We start from the raw sequence: 18,248 nt of genomic DNA, 5'->3' as shown, positions 1-18,248 counted from the left end.
TCAGGGTCATGATGGTTTAAATTAAGCTACTAGCTTGTTTATATTTTGAAAAGTAGAACCAAGTAAATTTGTGGGCAGGTATAAAAAAAACATTCCCACACCCATCTCTTGTCGAGACCAGTTATGAAGTGGAGGAACTGCCAGAGCCAGAATTCACACACCATGATGACACTTGTACTGTTTCCAGAGCCGTAGTTCATATTTCATTAAAGAAAATCTTCTTGTTTAGGTCACGCCCACTTTGAACCTGAATACAGCTACAGATACAGATATGTGGAGCGTCGATAAACTAAACATCATACCACAACCTCATCAAGATATCATTTAGGCTCGAACAGTCTACTGCGGTAACATGAACAAACGCACATATTAGGAACAAAGTAAAGCAAAAAATCTCGGAAATATTAGATGTTTTGTTTTCTAGAGGTATCCATTACAATAATACTTACGGTAATTTCAATAATTGTGCGACTCGACACTTAAACAGAGTTGTTGTATTTCCTGGCGATGTTGACTGAGTTTAACTAAATAAACCTATCTGTCATTGAAATGTTCAGTAAGTAATTGTAGCCTGTTTATTTATGATTCTGTTTCACACAGCGTTCAGAGCCCAGGGTTGAGTCGGGATGTTTTGCTGCGAATAAATACTCTGAAACTCACGGATTTCAAATAGTAAATTAAAAAAAAAAACAGATTAAAACAATCATTACACTCATTTTCAGATTTTTGTTTACACTTGTCGCTTTTTTTACTTTTTTCTCGTATTGAACGCCATGATAACTGCGCTAGCATTAACAATGTTAAAATACAAAAACGTAGCACCAGAATTAACAAAACACTTTTATATTCCTAATGAAATGGCTTGTAATGTTGATGTATTTCCTTCTGAAACAGGAAGTCCGAGTGACAGCGTGTTGTAGCGCTTGACTGATTTACACAACAGCCAATAGCGTTTGAGATACGCCATGCCACGCCCCCGCCCAACCTAAACACACCTGATGCTAGGTAAACATGGAGAACAGTGAAGAGTTGATAACGCGAGTGAAGAGTTTATCAGCTGTGGAGGATTTCTCTCCACTTTAACCAGGACGACTTTAATCCCAGACGACGAGATGCCGTGTGTGTGTGTGTTTGGAGTTATGGCGTACGTGTTTGAGGCGAGGTCGAGCGTCAGCGTTGCCGATGGCGACGGAGAGCCGTGGGGTCGTCAGATTCCGTCTGAGCGGGAGATAAAATGATATCACTGACTCTTACTGATGGAGACACGGAATAAAGATGGAATTCACCATGATCGCCGTGAGTCACATGATCGCGAGCTCACACAAACTCCGCCCACTTTCACCTGAATAAACTCCACCCATTTATTCTTGGATAAGGGAATAGTGTGTGTGAAGACGCGCGGCCAAAAACACACTGATGAACCACGTTTATTTCTGCTACTGTAGATCATGACATGATCCTGGGGGCGGAGCATACATGCTCTAGAGCGCATTTAATTGGAGGAACACAAGATTAGTGCAGGATGAGTCATCAAAAAAAAAAAACTGGACGAAATATAAAACGAAAAGAAGAATATCTCTAAAATTATTTTAATCGTAGTGGTGTCTGTGACACTAAAGTAGAGGTTCATGTGATCAGATGATCCATGTGATTAATTTAAAAAAACAATGGCGTTTTTGTGCATTTCGTTATAAAAAACAAAACAAAAAAAAACGGTGAATCAGTTGGAAGGAAAAAAAAGAAACAATAACGCGTTGGCGTCCGGGGTCACGTGGTGCAAGGTTTGAGCCAATCAGAGGGGAGTGACGCTATGGCGAGATGATGAGGCGAGAGACTGGCGACACAAGCTGAGCTGTAACCGGCGGCGAGTGAGCGCGCGCGCTGTCGGTACCTGGCTGTGTACGGTGTTACCGGTATTAGCATTAGCAGCCTTAGCAGCATTAGCAGCATTAGCGTTAGCTTCTCCGCGCGGCTCTTCATCTGCACGGTAAGACTTGCCAAGGTTGCCGGAGTTAACGTTTATATTTTTAGCCCGAGCCTGATCGAGTCTCAAACTGCGCTCTGTAGTGTATACGAGTGCACTATGTAGGGCGTGAAGGCACGACTGTTACACCCTACATAGTGCACTACATAGTGAGCAGCGAGCCGTTTGAGATGTGACCCGCTCCGCCTAGCAAAAGACTGCAGCCTAACTTTCAGTAGGTGTTTTTAATTTGGTGGAAAAATGAATTAATGTGTTGGAGATAGCATAACTAATTTGTCAATATAATATTAATTAGTTTATTTAATAATGTCAGGTCCGCTTTGTTGTCTGTTTTTTTTGTAAAAACGTTCTGTTTTGCTGTAGTTTATCCTGTTAGCTGTTAGCTGTTAGCATGTTCGCTGCTGTCATTATTGCCTTCTTTTCCTAGTGAAGTGAGCTAGCTAGTTAGCTTCTCCTTCTCACACTTTTAATAAATACAGCGGCGCTGTTATAGAAATTAATTGCAGAAATGTTTATATTAAGTTTGTTGGATATTGTGTGTGTATGTATGTGTGTGTATTTATGAATTATATTAAATTATATATAAATAAATGTGAGCATTGTGCTTAGCGTCGTTATACTGTAAACTATGGAAAGCCAGTGGGGTCAAATTTCAGCAAAACGCTTTTGTGGTGGGTTTTATGCTGCAATAAGAGTCTTATAAATATTATTAATCACCAACTTCATTTCGGTGAAGTGTCTTGCGAGGAAAGTGCTATCCGCCCTCTTCCACATACACGACCTCACAGACGCTCCTGATTGGCTAGCGTCTCTGTGATTGACAGGAGAGAGAGTGTATGCCCCTCCCACCCTGAGAGCCAGGGGCAGGTCGCTCACGAACGTCTGTGACCTCATCGGGATTCGACCTCGCGACCTCTCCGGTCGTTCGGTGAACACGTTTCTGTTACGCCGCGCACGAGCTGCTGAAGAGTTTTAAATAAAGACAAACTTCCTTTCCATAGAAAAATAGTGAGTTAGTTTTAAAATATACAAAAATATTAGCCAAAGCAATCACACACACACACACACACACACACACACACACACTAGACCTAGCTTTTTTTTTTCACATTCGCATAAAAGTGCAGCTGAAATTGCGAAAATTTTAAAACTAATTTTATTGCACAAAAAAAAAACTTGAAGAATTTTTTTAATACTAATGTGAAATGGTGAAACGTGACCCTTTTGGTGCTCCATAATAACACTACACAGCCGTCCTGAGAATAGAGTGTGTGCGTGCGAGAGTGTGTGTGTGTGTGTGTGTGCGTGCGAGAGTGTGTGTGTGTGTGTGTGCGTGCGAGAGTGTGTGTGTGTGTGTGCGTGCGAGAGTGTGTGTGTGTGTGTGTGCGTGCGAGAGTGTGTGTGTGTGTGTGTGCGTGCGAGAGTGTGTGTGTGTGTGTGTGCGTGCGAGAGTGTGTGTGTGTGTGCGCGCGCGTGTGTGCGCGTGTGCGTGCGAGAGTGCGCGTGTGCGTGCGAGAGTGTGTGTGCGTGCGAGAGTGTGTGTGCGTGCGAGAGAGTGCTTTTTTCGTGCGAGAGAGTGTGTGTGCGTGCGTGCGAGGCAGAGTGTGTGCGAGCGAGAGTGTGTGCGAGCGAGAGTGTGTGCGAGCGAGAGTGTGTGTGCGAGCGAGAGAGTGTGTGTGCGTGCGTGCGAGCGAGAGTGTGTGAGTGTGTGTGCGCTTGTGAGAGTGAGTGTGTGTGCGTGTGCACAAGAGAGAATGTGTGTGTGTGTGTGTGTGTGTGTGTGTGTATGTGCAAACACTGTGTCATACTTTAACGTTATAAAAACATCCCTGTGGTTATACGACATTATTACAGTGGGTATTAATTATACAGCTGTTTCCCTGTTCACACACACACACCCTTCTCTCACTGTGTGCGTGCGTGTGTGCGTGCGTGTGTGCGTGCGTGTGTGTGCGTGCGTGTGTGTGCGTGCGTGTGTGTGCGTGCGTGTGTGTGTGTGCGTGCGTGTGTGTGTGTGTGGGGCAGGACGTGTTGTGCTGGTTGAACAGCACACGTTGACCTGTTTATTCATCAGATTTGTTTGATTTATTTCACCAAAGTGAAAATTTAAACTCTTATGAGATAATCCACTTTACACGCCCACGCAGGCGCGCGCACACACACACACACACACACACACACACACACACACACACACACACACAGCTAGTGTTATTACAAGACAAACAGCAGCTGTGTGTTGACCAAAGGCTCGGCAGTACAGATACTACGTTCTCCTCCTTGACCCTTCGTCATGGTTACTTTATCGTTACAGGGTAGTGTTGCACAAAGCGCTATATTTAGGCGACATACTTGTGGTTTCCTTCTTCCCGGAGCTCAGGAGCGGTGTGTAAAGGGAAAGGTATGTGATCAGTGCCGTTCCAGTAGTACGTGGACAGATCACTAGCCCTGGCGTGCAGCTCGAACATGTTTAAGCTCAGAGAAATCGGTTACCAGAGCAACTCTACTTTCACGCTAGTCACACGTAGTTTGGCCACGTAGCAGCCTTGTTGCTTGTGGGCGTGGCCTGTACAGCGCAGCCGGCACTAAATATACAATTTATACCAGTTTGATTTGCCTTCGAGATCTCTGCTGTTTCTTTCAAGCTTTGCTCCTCTTCGTAGTGTCTCTGATGAAACCACGGTTGTAAGTTTTTCTCCCGTTATTATGGGAAATCATTTTAAGAATACCGAGTCTGACACTTTCTGCCAAACGCACTAATCATCTGCGGGAGTTTACAGATCAGCCGCTAGTTTACTGACTTAACAAAATTTTTTATTTTTTTGCTAAATATTAATATTGTTACACATCAGCAAGACACTTGGAACTACTTTTTTGTGGTGGAAGAAATCGCTTTACTTTTTTATTTTTTATTTTTTTTCCTCTCTTTACTTTGTAAACTGTTACATAAAAGCAATAAAACACAGAAGGTTGTGTGTAATCGTTATCCAGCTCTTCAGCGGATGTTATTCGTGATCTCACTTGCTCTTGTTCTCTCTCTCTCTCTCTCTCTCTCTCTCTCTCGCTCTCTCTCTCTCTCTCTCTCGCTCTCTCTCTCGGGTTCTGTTGCGTAATAATTTCATTCATTTCGGACCCTCACTGTTCAGCTCTGTCTCTGATTGGCCACTTTATGTTCGTGTGTGTGTGTGTGTGTGTGCGTGTGCGCGTGTGTGTGTGTGCGTGTAGGTGACGCGATGTCTGCTAAAGCCATCTCGGAGCAGACGGGGAAGGAGTTCCTGTATAAACACATCTGCACGACGGCGGCTGTCCAGAACCGCTTCCTGTACGCCACCGTCACAGCTGAAACCGACTGGGAGCGACTGGCACAGGACCACCCATGGCTCCTCACTCAGGTGTGTGTGTGTGTGTGTGTGTGTGTGTGTGTGTGTGTGTGTGTGTGTGTGTGTGTGGACTCCTTTATGGCAGTATCATGTAATCATGCTCACACGCCTGTCCTTCTGTGCAGCGATTGGTCGTGAAGCCCGATCAGCTGATCAAGCGCAGAGGGAAGCTGGGTCTGGTGGGCGTCGACCTCGACCTCCAGGGCGTTCGTGATTGGCTGAAGTCACGTATGATGAAAGAAACTACAGTAAGTCCTGTGTTTTAGAAGGAGGTGTGTGTGTGTGTGTGTGTGTGTGTGTGGGGGGGTGTGTGTGTGTGTGTGTGTGTGTGTGTGTGTGTGTGTCTATATTTATCAGCAGGTATGTGCTGATAATCGGTTATGTGAGATATCGGGATATTTAGTGCGCTGGATCAGGTGGCAGCGATGGTATCCGTCTGTCTGTGTTTTTCTCTCTCTCTCTCTCTCTCTCTCTGTCTTTCTATTTATCCGTCTGTCTGTGTGTCTGTCTTTCTGTCGGGTTTATTAGTTACTCGTTGAACAGCAGTGAGAGTGCAGAGTACAGCTTAGCGTCAGGTTTTTAATCATCGTTGCTGAGTAGCAGAGCGTTCGTCCTTCAGTATCCCGTGTTCCTGCAGTCACATGGCCTTGAATAAACACACACACACACACACACACACACACACACACACTGTGTCCATAATCATGTACGTCTCGCTCATTAAGCTTCCAAATAGACGGATAATGAACAGCTCTTCATTCATGCCTGGGTTTAAACCTATAATTATAAACCTGACGTATTAAATAATCCTGAATGTAGCACAGAAAGACACTTTAAAATGAATTCAATCATTAAAAAATGTTTTATCCCGGCACGCTCATGCTAATGGTCCGGAACTGTTTTTAAAATTAATTTAAAAAAAAAAAAAATCAGCGTTTATCACCGTTCTGATTCTGCTCGGGATCGTTCATTACGGATCGAAATCTGCATCCAGATTTCTGGATTTTGCGATACATAACCCTTTGCTCCGCTGATTATAGAATGTTTTGAAAAATTAGAAGGAGTCTCCAGTGTCAGAGATACAGCTGTCACTGTAAGTTTTCCAACATCTTCAGGACAGAGGAGGTTACGCTTTTTTGCGGTTTCTCGGTAACATGACGAGCGAGTAGCTAGCACAGTTACCTTGCAATAAATCGTATGCTGTAGTAAACAGCCACGAAGCTGCTTGTTCGTGTGAACGCAGGGTGAGAAGAAAAGCGGACACGCGTGTTCATGCACTCCCAATGCTTCTTTACGTTCTTTACAACATTAGCGAGATGATTTTAAACGAAGTGCGTTAGCTAGCTACGTTAGTTAGCTTGCAGTGGAGAAAAGCAGGTATTATTTCGCTCCGGAAAAACGTTTCTGAACAGCTGTAAGTAAGGTACGCTTTATTATTTTTTTTTATTCCTCGTTGTAGATGACCGATTAGTGACCTGGTGTCGTCTGTAGACCTTTTTTTTTCTCTCCTAACCTGCATTGAGCTCCTTGTGCTGAGTTTTTATGTTTAAGATGTTTTTGTCACTTGTAGGAAGACGCTGTAGTTCCGCCTCCTGATGTTTTCACAGGAAACTGCTTTGCTTTCATCATTAATCGTAAAAAATTCTAATTGTTGATAAATTGCTGTGGTATAAGAGGAATAAAACTGTGCTGTTAGAGGAAAGTAATAAGCTTCAGGTCGGTAACAGTGACTCCGCTTCATCACACCTCCCTGCCGTGTTTCAGTTCTTACTCGAGCTCTTTAAGTAAGTAGAATAAAGTCATGTTGGCTGGATAGTTAGTGTAACAGGTATAATTATTTAAAATGTGTTAATTGGTTGTTATTAAAAATTCGTCTTGTTTTTTTTTTTTTTTTCCTCAATGCAGGTCGGAAAGGCGAAGGGAATCCTGAAGAAATTCCTGATCGAGCCGTTTGTGCCGCACTCGCAGGTGAAAAAAAAAAACAAAAAAAAAAACAACCCAAAACACACAACACTTTATATTATTGCTACTGAATATTTATTATACTATTGTTATATATGACACTTAGGGTACTAAATTTCTTTCTCAGGAGGAGGAGTTTTACGTGTGTATCTACGCCACACGTGAGGGAGATCACGTGCTTTTCCATCACGAGGGAGGCGTGGACATCGGGGACGTCGACTCCAAAGCACAGCGCCTGCTGGTCGGCGTGGACGAGAAGCTCGACACGGCCGCCGTGACCGAGCAGCTGCTCACACACGTCCCTGATGAGAAGAAGGAGTGAGTGTCCACACACACACACACACACACACACACACACGTCTTTAACACATGTCTCTGTGTAAGATGTTACTATAGAAACGATAACGTATTAGAATGAGCATTACGTTAGCCTAAACCTGGGATTTACCCCAAAATTAATCAGCGCCTTTCTGAACCAATCAGAATCCAGAATTCAACAGCGCCACGCTATAAATCTGTGTATTAACGTGTGTGTTTTTGTTCTCAGAGTTCTGGCCAGTTTTATCGTCGGACTCTTTAACCTGTACGAGGATTTGTACTTCACCTACCTGGAGATCAACCCGCTCGGTACGTGCTCTTTAATCTTTAATCAACATCGTCGAGTAGGAAGTAGCAGGATAACCGGTGCTACACTGACGTCTGCAGTGACAATAAGCCTTTTAACACTGAATTATAATCGTAATTTCATCAGTTTATGAGAATATCAGAATATTAAAATGGATCTTCTGGATTCTGATTGGTCAGAAGGTGGTGGTTATTTTCCTATAACAGCCCAAACTGTCCTATTTTATTCCTTACTTGAAACCAGAGATAAAAGGTTGTAGGAGTGTTGTAGGAGTAGCAGATAAGCAATTTTCTTCTTCTTCTTCTTCTTCTTCTTATTATTATTTTTTTTAATCAGTTGTCACGCAGCAAGGTGTGTACGTTCTGGACATGGCGGCCAAAATCGACGCCACGGCCGATTTCATCTGCAAACCAAAGTGGGGCGATGTGGAGTTTCCTCCTCCGTTTGGCAGAGAAGCTTATCCTGAGGTGACATTCTTACAGGAAGTGATGTTGAAATGATGATTTTTAGTTCCTGGGTATAAATATATTTCATCAGTACTTGTAGAACATGGAGCAACACAACTCCTGTGTGCGTGTGCGTGCGTGCGTGCGCGCGTGTGTGTGTGTAGGAAGCCTACATAGCAGATCTGGACGCTAAGAGCGGCGCGAGTCTCAAACTCACCCTGCTGAACCCTCGAGGGCGCATCTGGACCATGGTGGCAGGAGGCGGAGCCTCCGTCGTCTACAGGTAGGATCACTTAAAGCACACTTTTTTATTAGTTTCTGTGTGTAACATCCTAGAACAGGAAAGAATGTGTGTGTGTGTGTGTGTGTGTGTGTGTGTGTGTGTGTGTGTGTGTGTGTTGTCTCAGTGACACTATCTGCGATCTGGGTGGAGTGGACGAGCTGGCGAACTACGGCGAGTACTCCGGCGCTCCAAGTGAACAGCAGACGTACGACTATGCCAAGACCATCCTCTCCCTCATGACCCGCGAGAAACACCCCAACGGTGAGTGTGTGTGTGTGTGTGTGTGTGTGTACGCAGTATACTTGCATGCTCTCCTACAATAGAAATACTTACAAAGTGCACACAATCAAGCAGGACGGAGGAACGGCAACACAAAATGGCCTCCAGTGTGTGTATATAATAATTCTCCTCTCGTCCCTATGATTCTCTGACAGGTAAAGTTCTGATCATTGGAGGAAGCATCGCTAACTTCACCAACGTCGCAGCTACGTTTAAGGTAAGAGTCTTCCTCGCGATGTCAGTCAATACGTCGGTCCGTTTCTATGCATAAAAGCACATTTCTTTGCATGTGATTGACCATCGTGGTTGTGTTTTATCTTTAGGGTATAGTGAGAGCCATTAAGGACTATCAGGGTCCTCTGAAGGAGCATGAGGTGACTATTTTTGTGCGTCGAGGAGGACCGAATTACCAAGAAGGCCTCAGGGTGATGGGAGAAGTCGGTAAGTGTAGGGTAGAAGAACCGAATCTGCTCCCGAGAGCTGTTTTTTTTTTCCATCGACAGTCCAAACACTAGCACATTTCACTCATCATACACTCACCATATTGTATAATAATCTTTTATTTACATCTGTGACAAAAGTATGTTTTGGCTATCTTTTTAAAAAGACTTAAAGACTTTGATTGTTAATAAAAGCTATTATTATTTTCTTATTATAACACTGTCACTTACTAATAACAATTTAATGTGTTTGTAGGAAAGACCACTGGGATTCCCATCCACGTGTTCGGCACAGAGACTCACATGACCGCCATTGTTGGCATGGCGCTTGGACATCGCCCAATCCCGAATCAGCCTCCGGTTGCCGCCCACACTGCCAACTTCCTGCTTAATTCGAGTAGCAGTGCTGCGGTGCGTGAGCATCCATAGATATTGTTCTTATTAATTCCCTTATCCAATTTATACTGAGTAGCACTTTTATATACACTTGTTCATATATATGTGTATATTTCATACTTATTGGTTACTGATTTCTCTTCCTCCCTCTCAGACTCCAGCAACAACCAGAACTGCTTCATTTTCTGAGCACAGACCTAACTGCGACATCACACCGGCTAAAAAGCCCAAACCCGGAGTTCCACCAGGTAATTAGAAACCACCTGGCTTTTTTTTTTTTTTTTTTTTTTATATATATAACCAAGCTTGAAACTCCTACTCCTCAAGGTGGGAGGTAGAGTTGACAGCCAAGCGACTGGGGGATCAGGCTCAACCTGAGGGGAGGCGAAGATGTGTGGACCATATGTGTCCACCAGTCAGAGAACGTTTCGAAGGGGTAATGTTAAATTCTGTGAGTTTTCAACCTTCTTGGAGAAAGTGGGTGGGTTTCTGGTGAGAGGTGGAAACCACAGGTGCCATTGTTTGACTGGGGAACTTTATTGCACATGGCCAGGAAATACGGAATGAAGTCATTGCAAAGAACGTCCTGCCTGGTCTGAACTCCAGTAGTGGGATGTTATTGGCCATCTGCGCATGTCGAGGTTTCTCCATACCAGAGCATCGTGGCTGAAGAGCAATGTTTCACTGTTTTATATAAGGACATGTTCCAGACACCAAGATGAAGAGATGTTGATTTTTCCACCGTTTGCCATCCAGAGGTGAGTTGGATCAGATGGTGTGGTGGATCCTGGTAAGTTCAAATGTGTAGTTAAGGTTGGTTGGGGTAGAAACTGTCTGGAAAGATTTCAGCTCTGTTTTCTCACATACTGGAAGAGGTAGCAGCTTAACGTAGTTGTGGCCAAAACTGTCAGCACCTACCCAGCTGAAAACCTGTTGGTGGGCCCTGGTAGTGAGGGTGGCCTTCAAGTGGAAGACAGAAGAAGGAAGCGATTACAAATCTTACAGCTTCGTTGCCTTGGGGGCAGCAGCTCAGTTTGCAAACGCTAGGGTGTGGTGTCATTTTGGAAAGACCTTGGAAAGACATGCTTCGGAAAGGAAAGCGGGACATGGATCATGCAGTGTTTTGCAAGAACAATGAAGGCATATTTCACCACCTTATGATATCTCAAATCAAATTCAAACAACTCCTAAACCTGAAGAGCATTTCTTTCTTGCAGGAACCAGGACGAGTGGCTTCTAGGGAATCCAACCAGTTTTGCTTGTCAGTGTCACTGAGGTAGTTTGAACGCTCCTCAGTAGCAGGGAAGTTTAGCCGGGAATTCTTCAAAGCCCTGGATGTTGGGGGACTGTCATGGCTGACCTACACCTAGTATCTGACTTGGTACATCATGATCAAGTATTGTGGAAAAGCCAGTGTATTGGAAAGGAGGCTCCAACTGATACTTGAACTTCAGATTCACTAGAAATTGGAAGATCAGATTTTGATCATCTCACAGGTAATCAAGAGATCACTGGAGATTTTCAGTTCTTCCATGAGGCAGGTACATCATCTGATGTATTCTGTGAGAGATGCTTCTGGAGTATGGAGTGCTGGGGCCACTGCTGGAGCCATTTGGTCCTTGTACATTTCAGAATAAGGTCCAAGGTTGCCATTCTTGAAATCAGACTTGTTCAATGTGGGTTGTGGACTTTGCCAGTGTTGTGCCTGGTGGTATGATTTTGGCAGTTACGTGGCCTTGTCTACTTTCTGGTCTGATTTTCATTGGCAGTATCCGAGATCAGGATCCTGGCTTGAACCAGGGGGCAGTTCCCCAGGTAAGGGAGGAATACTTTACCCCATGTGTTTTTGGCTGTTTATTTACGAGTAATGGGAAAACGGTGTGCAAGATTGACCACAGTTTATGTACGACATTGGCGGTTACGTGGTCACTATACCTGATTTTACCTGAGCCGTAAGACTCTCGTAAGGCACTAGTTCCTCAGCAATCTGGAAGAAATAGAGAGTACAACGGTTGCTCGTCCTTGTTGAGCAGAGGTAGTTTGGGATTCTGGAAAGGATGACCCCGGGCACTTTCTGCTAAAGGTATATCAAAGGCAATTTGCTGGTTACGGAATATCTTTGGTTCTCCTTTTTTTGGCTTGCTGGAGAAAGTTGCCTGAGTTGGAGAAGTCTGGCTTCTGTGCTCTCTAGGTTGCCACTATGACCCTGATTTAGGAGTGTGACTGTATATCACAGTAGAATACAAAAGATACAGAAGATTTCCCTTCACCGGAATTGAAGATATCACACCATCTCAAAACACACACACTCCTCTTCCTCATTTGCTTATTCTCTTTGCATATCTGTTTTTGTTCATCCTTTTTTAACCTATCTGTTCTTCCTATTTCATGATTTTAATTTTGCCCTCTCCCCTTTTCTTCCATTTCTTTATACCACCCTCCCTCATTCCTTTCCTCCTTTCTCTAACACATCAACACCTCTTAAGTGTCCTCTCTCTACCAAACTTGGTCAGTGAAGAGTGCATGCAGCACCAGTGTCAAAGGTAAGAGGTCAAGGGTCATGCCACTTCCTGTTTCAACCTTCCTTGCACTCTTGCCCTTCAGTGGGTTTGTGAATTTTCGCTAAGTAATTTTATTGCTTGATTCTGGGTAAGTTAAGATTCCAGCTAGGCATGTGCCCATATGTGAAAAAAATTTCGTATCACGTGGAAAAATTCCACTATTCTTCAGTCTGTTTGGAAATAAAGTCCCTTTGAAGATAACTGTGCTGCGACTTCCAAAAATACTGCCTACCTAGGTGACCTCAAACAAGGATCTATAACAACAATACTGAATGTGGCATAATCGCGATATACCACATGAACAGTTATCAGCACATGCCTGGTTCCAGCCTATAGGGTGCTTTCACATATGAAGAGTTTAGTCCGGTTGAATGGTGTGTTCTCCACCTCGGTGCGGTTCTTTAGGCAGGTGAGAACACAGCAATCACACTCGGGTCTGAGAGCGTCCGAGCGAGGTGGTCTCGGTCCGCTTACACTCTGAATTGACTCAACTGCAGGAAGTGAGTTTTATTAACCAAAGGACAGAGCCGTAGAGCTGCAGAAATGCCGTCTGTTCTGGCGATTTGGCGAAGAAAAATTTTAAATCATGCTGGATGCAACACAACGTGTTTTAGAATAGATATTTTAACTATGTTGCTGAAACCAAATGAATCAAAAGCATCAGTTTCGCATACGGACTAATACGTGTGAAAGTGCCCTTAGTTTACCATGTTACAGGAGAGAATGTCCTGAATGAAGGTTTTTATGGTTGTGATGATTTGCACAGGAGAAAACGTTTAATCCGGAGCATGTCGTGGGTGCGTTTGCGTGGCCTTACTAACCTGCAGTGTATCTCACACTTATGGTTTTTTCTTTTTTTTTTTTTTTTTTTTTTTTAAATATAAAAAGGTTTTTTGTGTGTGAGAGAGAGTAAGTGCAGCCAAGTGTGTATGATTGTGTTACTGATCTGATGTGAATTCAGGTGTGTCATTATGGAATCATTTCAATCTGGTCTGTCTGAGCTGATGATCAGTTTGAAACGAGTTTATTGATTTGTAACGTATTTATTTTTATTTATTTGTATGTTGTGTTGTTGTGTGGTGAACAGAGCACAAGAGCACAGCAGAGCGGAGCGGAGGTAGGGACGAGTGTGCTAGCTGCTGCACTGTCTCTCTCTCTCTGCCCCTCTCTCTCTCTCTCTCTCTCTCTCTCTCTCTCTCTCTCTCTCTCTCTCTCTCTCTCTCTCTGTGTCTGTCTGTCTGTCTGTCTCTTTCTCTCGCTCCTGGATTTGCTGTGGCTCTGTGGTGTGAACATGGTAACTGATTGGTGTGGCAGATATGGGCTTTTTCCAATACTGTTTTATAACATGCTCTTGTCCCAGACCTGCTAACGCCGATGTAGACACCAGAAAAGTTTCCTTATTAATTTCCTTATTAATTGTATGTAACATCTTTTGCCTAGAATGGGAAGAAAGAAAGTGTGCATACACATTTCTAGTGTCTACATGGGTTTTGTGTTCCTCTTGGAGCTGCATAGCAAAATTGCTAATTAGCATATTAGTTAGTTAGTAATAAAACTCCCTAGGCAGTATAAATACATTTTACATTCTACAAGTGCTTTTCAAACAACCCACAACATATGCTGCGTTCGACTAACACTCATAACTCAGGCTAGAAAAAAACAAAACAAAGAGAACGCCCCGTCAACATGGAATTCCTTCTCGCAAACTCGGGAAGGTCTCCTTAACCCTGAGTTCAGCAAGTGACGTCAAATCAACATGGCCGCTCACAGCATCAACAGAAAACACAGTACACAGCACTTCTTTACTTTTCAATGAGTTATACTGCATACACTAGTATTAGCTTTAGATCAGTAACATATAGACACATTGCTAGATTGTTGCTAACAAAAGACAAACATAGAGACGTGTTTTTTTTTTTTTTTTTTTTTTTCAACACTTTGTAGTTCGAACGCACGGAGGTCGGAAATGACGTAATTCCGAGTTACTCCACCTGTTAAGTGCACGCTTCGTTGAAGGTGACGAGAGTGTGTTAAAAGCAGTGTCGGATTTCTAAATCAGAATTACAGCAGGGATGGAAACCCCACTGTAGTGTGTGTGTGTGTGTGTGTGTGTGTGTGTGTGTGTGTGTGTGTGTGTGTGTGTGTGTGCTTTCTGAAATAAGCTAGAAGTTACCCGAGGATAATTTTAACGTCTCTTGAGTACCTGCTAGTGTTAGGGAGGGAGCGGTGCTCACTGATTTTATTCTGCTTACACCCCGCTTATAAGTTTTCCCTCCTTATTAACCCATAATTGTTACTGGAAGGATTTTGGTTTTTGGGTATGTGGCAATAATCAGGTAACTTGATAGACTGGGATGTTAAAGACATACGTTTATGGGGGTTGTTGTTTTTTTTTGGGTCACATTCAAAAACAATGCACTGATCCAAACAGGAGCTGATGGTACTTGGGGTTTGGGTTGATATGACAAAAAAATCATATCATGATACTTGAGCCAAAACAAATAAAAACTGAAAAACTCAGTTCAATTATATATTTGTTTAATGTCTACAAAAAAGTAATTACTCAAAAGAAAAAAAAATTCTAATGATTCTAAAAATAAACGAAAAATTTACCTTTTACAACATTTGAAATGAAATCTGCTGCAAATTAGCCACGTTAGTAATTTAGTAATTTTTTGGGTCATATTTTTTTCTAGCATATTTTTAAAAAATATCATGATACCTGCGATGTCTCAGAAAAGTCTATTGTATTTTCCCAGCTATAGTCACAATACACGCAACAGCATCAACATTATAGCGCAAGAGCACCATCGTTAACTCGGATTAACGTTGAACATAACAAACGACTGAATGAAAATACCATTGTAAAGACGTTATAAACAAACTTCATATTGTGCTGCAAAAATCGGTGCTACTTCGTCTTTTTGAGGTGATAAATTCAAGCGTGTGTGCGGATTGAGAAATAAAACGGCAAGATGTCACTTTTGACAGAGCAAACAGCATAAAGAAACAGAATATTGAAGTTTTTTTTAAAAAAGTGTCCTGACCAATCAGGAGTTAACAGTGGTGTTGGTCCCGCCCCTGAGCACCATTAGTTCCTGTTTGTGCCAATTTTGAGCAGAAAACTGAACAACTGGAATCTCTGAGTCTCTCTCTCTCTCTCTCTCTCTCTCTCTCTCTTTCTCTCTCTAGCGAAAGCTACCACTCTGTTCAGTAAGCACACTAAGTCTATAGTGTGGGGGATGCAGACGCGAGCGGTTCAGGGAATGATGGACTTCGACTACGTCTGTTCTCGTGACGAGCCCTCAGTAGCCGCCATGGTTTATCCGTTTACGTAAGTATAATCGAAAAGGTTATAGCTTTAACTGTATCTTCTGTCTCTTGAAGTTAATTAGACCCAAAAAAAAAAAAAAAAACGCAGCTCGTCATGTTACCGAGAAACCACAAAGCGTACAAAACTCCTCTGTTCTGAAGATGTCAGAAAAAGTTACAGCTTTACCTCTGACACTGGAGACTCCTTCCGTAAATGTTAAATCCTTACAGAAAACTTCACCATATCAAGTGAACGAGCGGTTACTATAGAAACGGTAGTATATTATAATGAGCTCGTTAATATAAACCAGTGATTTGCAGCTGCACTACTGTCAGAGCTGCTGTTACAGAAAATGAATCAACACCTTCTGACCAATCAATAAACCGATCTTTCTCCGTGTGTTCACGTGGATCAGCGGAGACCACAAGCAGAAGTTCTACTGGGGTCATAAGGAGATCCTGTTACCCGTGTACAAGAACATGGCCGACGCCATGAAGAAGCACCCGGAAGTGGACGTCCTGATCAGCTTCGCGTCTCTGCGCTCGGCCTTCGACAGCACTATGGAGACCATGAACTACCCGCAGGTGAGCGCTTCCCCATGGGGTACGTCCCAAACCACAGCCTCCTGACGTACAGCGGAGTGTCAGAGTAACGTGGGCTGTTCAGATCTAATCTAGTACTAGTACATTTTAGTTTTGTTGGATGATCTTAGGCTGGTGTCCCGGGTGGTTTTTACACTTTTTACCTTCTACCTTAGTAGTGATTCGTGAAAGGATTATATCAGAAATGTACCGTGTTGTTTCCTAGCTTCGTCACGTCGACGAGCCCTACAGTGAGTTAAAAATAGGCGACACGATCAGGTATTAAATGTCACACCTGAAACACCTGTTTTCCCGCTCCACCCACACCAGCGCTGCTGCCTTCATTAATGACCATGGAAATAGCAAACTTCATTAAAATTTAAATATTATTATACTCTATAGCACCTTTCATGCTTTAAAGGGCAGCTCAGCTTGTTTTACAAGGGGACAACTGGCAGAAAAAAACACAGCGAACAAGCAGAAAGTACAGAAAATAAAATGTGATAGGAGTTATGTTTAATAATAATAAATAATAAGGATAAAATTCTAACAAAGAATTGGGGTAAAGCAATATAAAACTCTGGGGAAGGGGGAATAAATAAATTAAGTATTTAAAACATTTAAAAAATTTATGATACAACAACTATAAAACTAGAGAAAAGCTAAACTAAATTAAAAAAGAAATGTTTTAAAATGCTTTTTAAACCTGAAGACTTGTGTTGTGGGATGGAGTTCAACAGTTTGGCAGCATAAACACTAAAAGCAGCCTGACCACTTCTTCTGTGTTTTATTCTTGGAACAGAAAGTAATCGTGTGTGTGTCTGGGTGTGTGTCTGGGTGTGTGTCTGGGTGTGTGTCTGGGTGTGTGTCTGGGTGTGTGTCTGGGTGTGTGTCTGGGTGTGTGTCTGGGTGTGTGTCTGGGTGTGTGTGTGTGAATGTAGAGAAAATTCAGTTAGACACAGCCTGAATGTTTTTATAACAACACACATAAAGAAAATAGAGCCTGGTGAATAAAAACCTGTGTAAGAAATCCTTGCATAAAACTGTGTGTGTGTGTGTGTGTGTGTGATTTAGATCCACACCATAGCGATCATAGCCGAGGGAATTCCTGAAGCGCTGACGCGGAAACTCATCAAAACCGCAGACGAGAAGGGGGTCACCATCATCGGCCCAGCTACGGTAAACACACACATTCGTGAATCTCACGACCGTGATTCTTCGGCTGCGTCCCAAATCACTCCAAGGGACCAGGGCGAAAATAGTGCATACATCAGCGTTTAGCTAGCTAGCTAAGAATTCCCATTTCCTCTTTGCGCCTGTTTGTAGTAATCCCAATTCGCCGCCTGTTTTCTTGGACAGTGTGTATAAATAATGCATAGTTACCTGGTTACCATGACAACAGTCCATCATTTGTGGCTTTGTCCCAAACTGCATGCGTAGTATATCAAAATCGTTTGTACTATTAGCTACCAAAGCATTCCAGATTGCTTACCTTGTTGTTTTTATTTGATTTATTCGAGGTGGGCGGGATCAAGCCCGGCTGCTTTAAGATCGGGAACACCGGCGGGATGCTGGACAACATCCTGGCGTCGAAGCTGTATCGCCCAGGCAGCGTGGCGTACGTGTCCCGCTCGGGCGGCATGTCTAACGAGCTCAACAACATCATCTCTCGCTCCACGGACGGCGTGTACGAGGGCGTGGCCATCGGAGGAGACAGGTAAGACGCTCGTGAGCACAGCTTTCATCACTGCGAGCAGTCTCTCGGTGTTGTGTGAATGTTTACTCCGGTAAATGAACCTAGCTAGATGATAATCAACTCCAATTAACTGCTATCAGGTAACCATGGCAACAACTGCTGTAGCTTGCGGGACGGAGCTAACTCTGTGCGAATGTTGTTCTCATTGGGACGTGTTTTCTTCAGTAAGGAATAACAAACTGTGTGTGGTGCCATTACAGGAAAATAATCAACTGTTCCAAAGCGCTGACGCTGGAGACTCC

The 18,248-nt window shown here is 43.3% G+C and overlaps 1 protein-coding gene across 5 annotated transcripts in view; it reads left to right on the top strand.

Moving 5' to 3' along the window:
- Positions 1 to 1,811: 1,811 nt before the first annotated feature.
- aclyb (ATP citrate lyase b) overlaps positions 1,812 to 18,248 on the top strand; it is a 23,940-nt gene continuing 7,503 nt past the window's right edge. Inside the window, exons 1-19 of one of the 5 annotated variants that reach the window (XM_053238555.1) lie at positions 1,812 to 1,987; positions 5,210 to 5,376; positions 5,490 to 5,612; positions 7,270 to 7,332; positions 7,454 to 7,644; positions 7,874 to 7,953; positions 8,288 to 8,418; positions 8,562 to 8,680; positions 8,805 to 8,941; positions 9,115 to 9,176; positions 9,283 to 9,400; positions 9,656 to 9,810; positions 9,950 to 10,043; positions 12,282 to 12,338; positions 13,444 to 13,473; positions 15,549 to 15,690; positions 16,085 to 16,253; positions 17,325 to 17,429; positions 17,771 to 17,967. In XM_053238555.1, coding sequence (XP_053094530.1) covers positions 5,218 to 5,376; positions 5,490 to 5,612; positions 7,270 to 7,332; positions 7,454 to 7,644; positions 7,874 to 7,953; positions 8,288 to 8,418; positions 8,562 to 8,680; positions 8,805 to 8,941; positions 9,115 to 9,176; positions 9,283 to 9,400; positions 9,656 to 9,810; positions 9,950 to 10,043; positions 12,282 to 12,338; positions 13,444 to 13,473; positions 15,549 to 15,690; positions 16,085 to 16,253; positions 17,325 to 17,429; positions 17,771 to 17,967 — 2,132 coding nt within the window. In that variant the 5' untranslated portion in view covers positions 1,812 to 1,987; positions 5,210 to 5,217. Of the gene's footprint in view, positions 1,988 to 2,013; positions 2,199 to 5,209; positions 5,377 to 5,489; positions 5,613 to 7,269; positions 7,333 to 7,453; positions 7,645 to 7,873; positions 7,954 to 8,287; positions 8,419 to 8,561; positions 8,681 to 8,804; positions 8,942 to 9,114; positions 9,177 to 9,282; positions 9,401 to 9,655; positions 9,811 to 9,949; positions 10,044 to 12,281; positions 12,339 to 13,443; positions 13,474 to 15,548; positions 15,691 to 16,084; positions 16,254 to 17,324; positions 17,430 to 17,770; positions 17,968 to 18,248 lie in introns of those variants that run through there. The other 4 variants (XM_053238556.1, XM_053238558.1, XM_053238557.1 and 1 more) reach the window with 4 other exon arrangements.

Source organism: Pangasianodon hypophthalmus, chromosome 12, assembly GCF_027358585.1.
Source record: "Pangasianodon hypophthalmus isolate fPanHyp1 chromosome 12, fPanHyp1.pri, whole genome shotgun sequence".
In the NCBI taxonomy this organism is placed as follows: Eukaryota; Metazoa; Chordata; class Actinopteri; order Siluriformes; family Pangasiidae; genus Pangasianodon; species Pangasianodon hypophthalmus.
The sequence above is the reverse complement of the archived record's forward strand: the minus strand, read 5'-3'. Positions and strand labels throughout refer to the sequence as shown.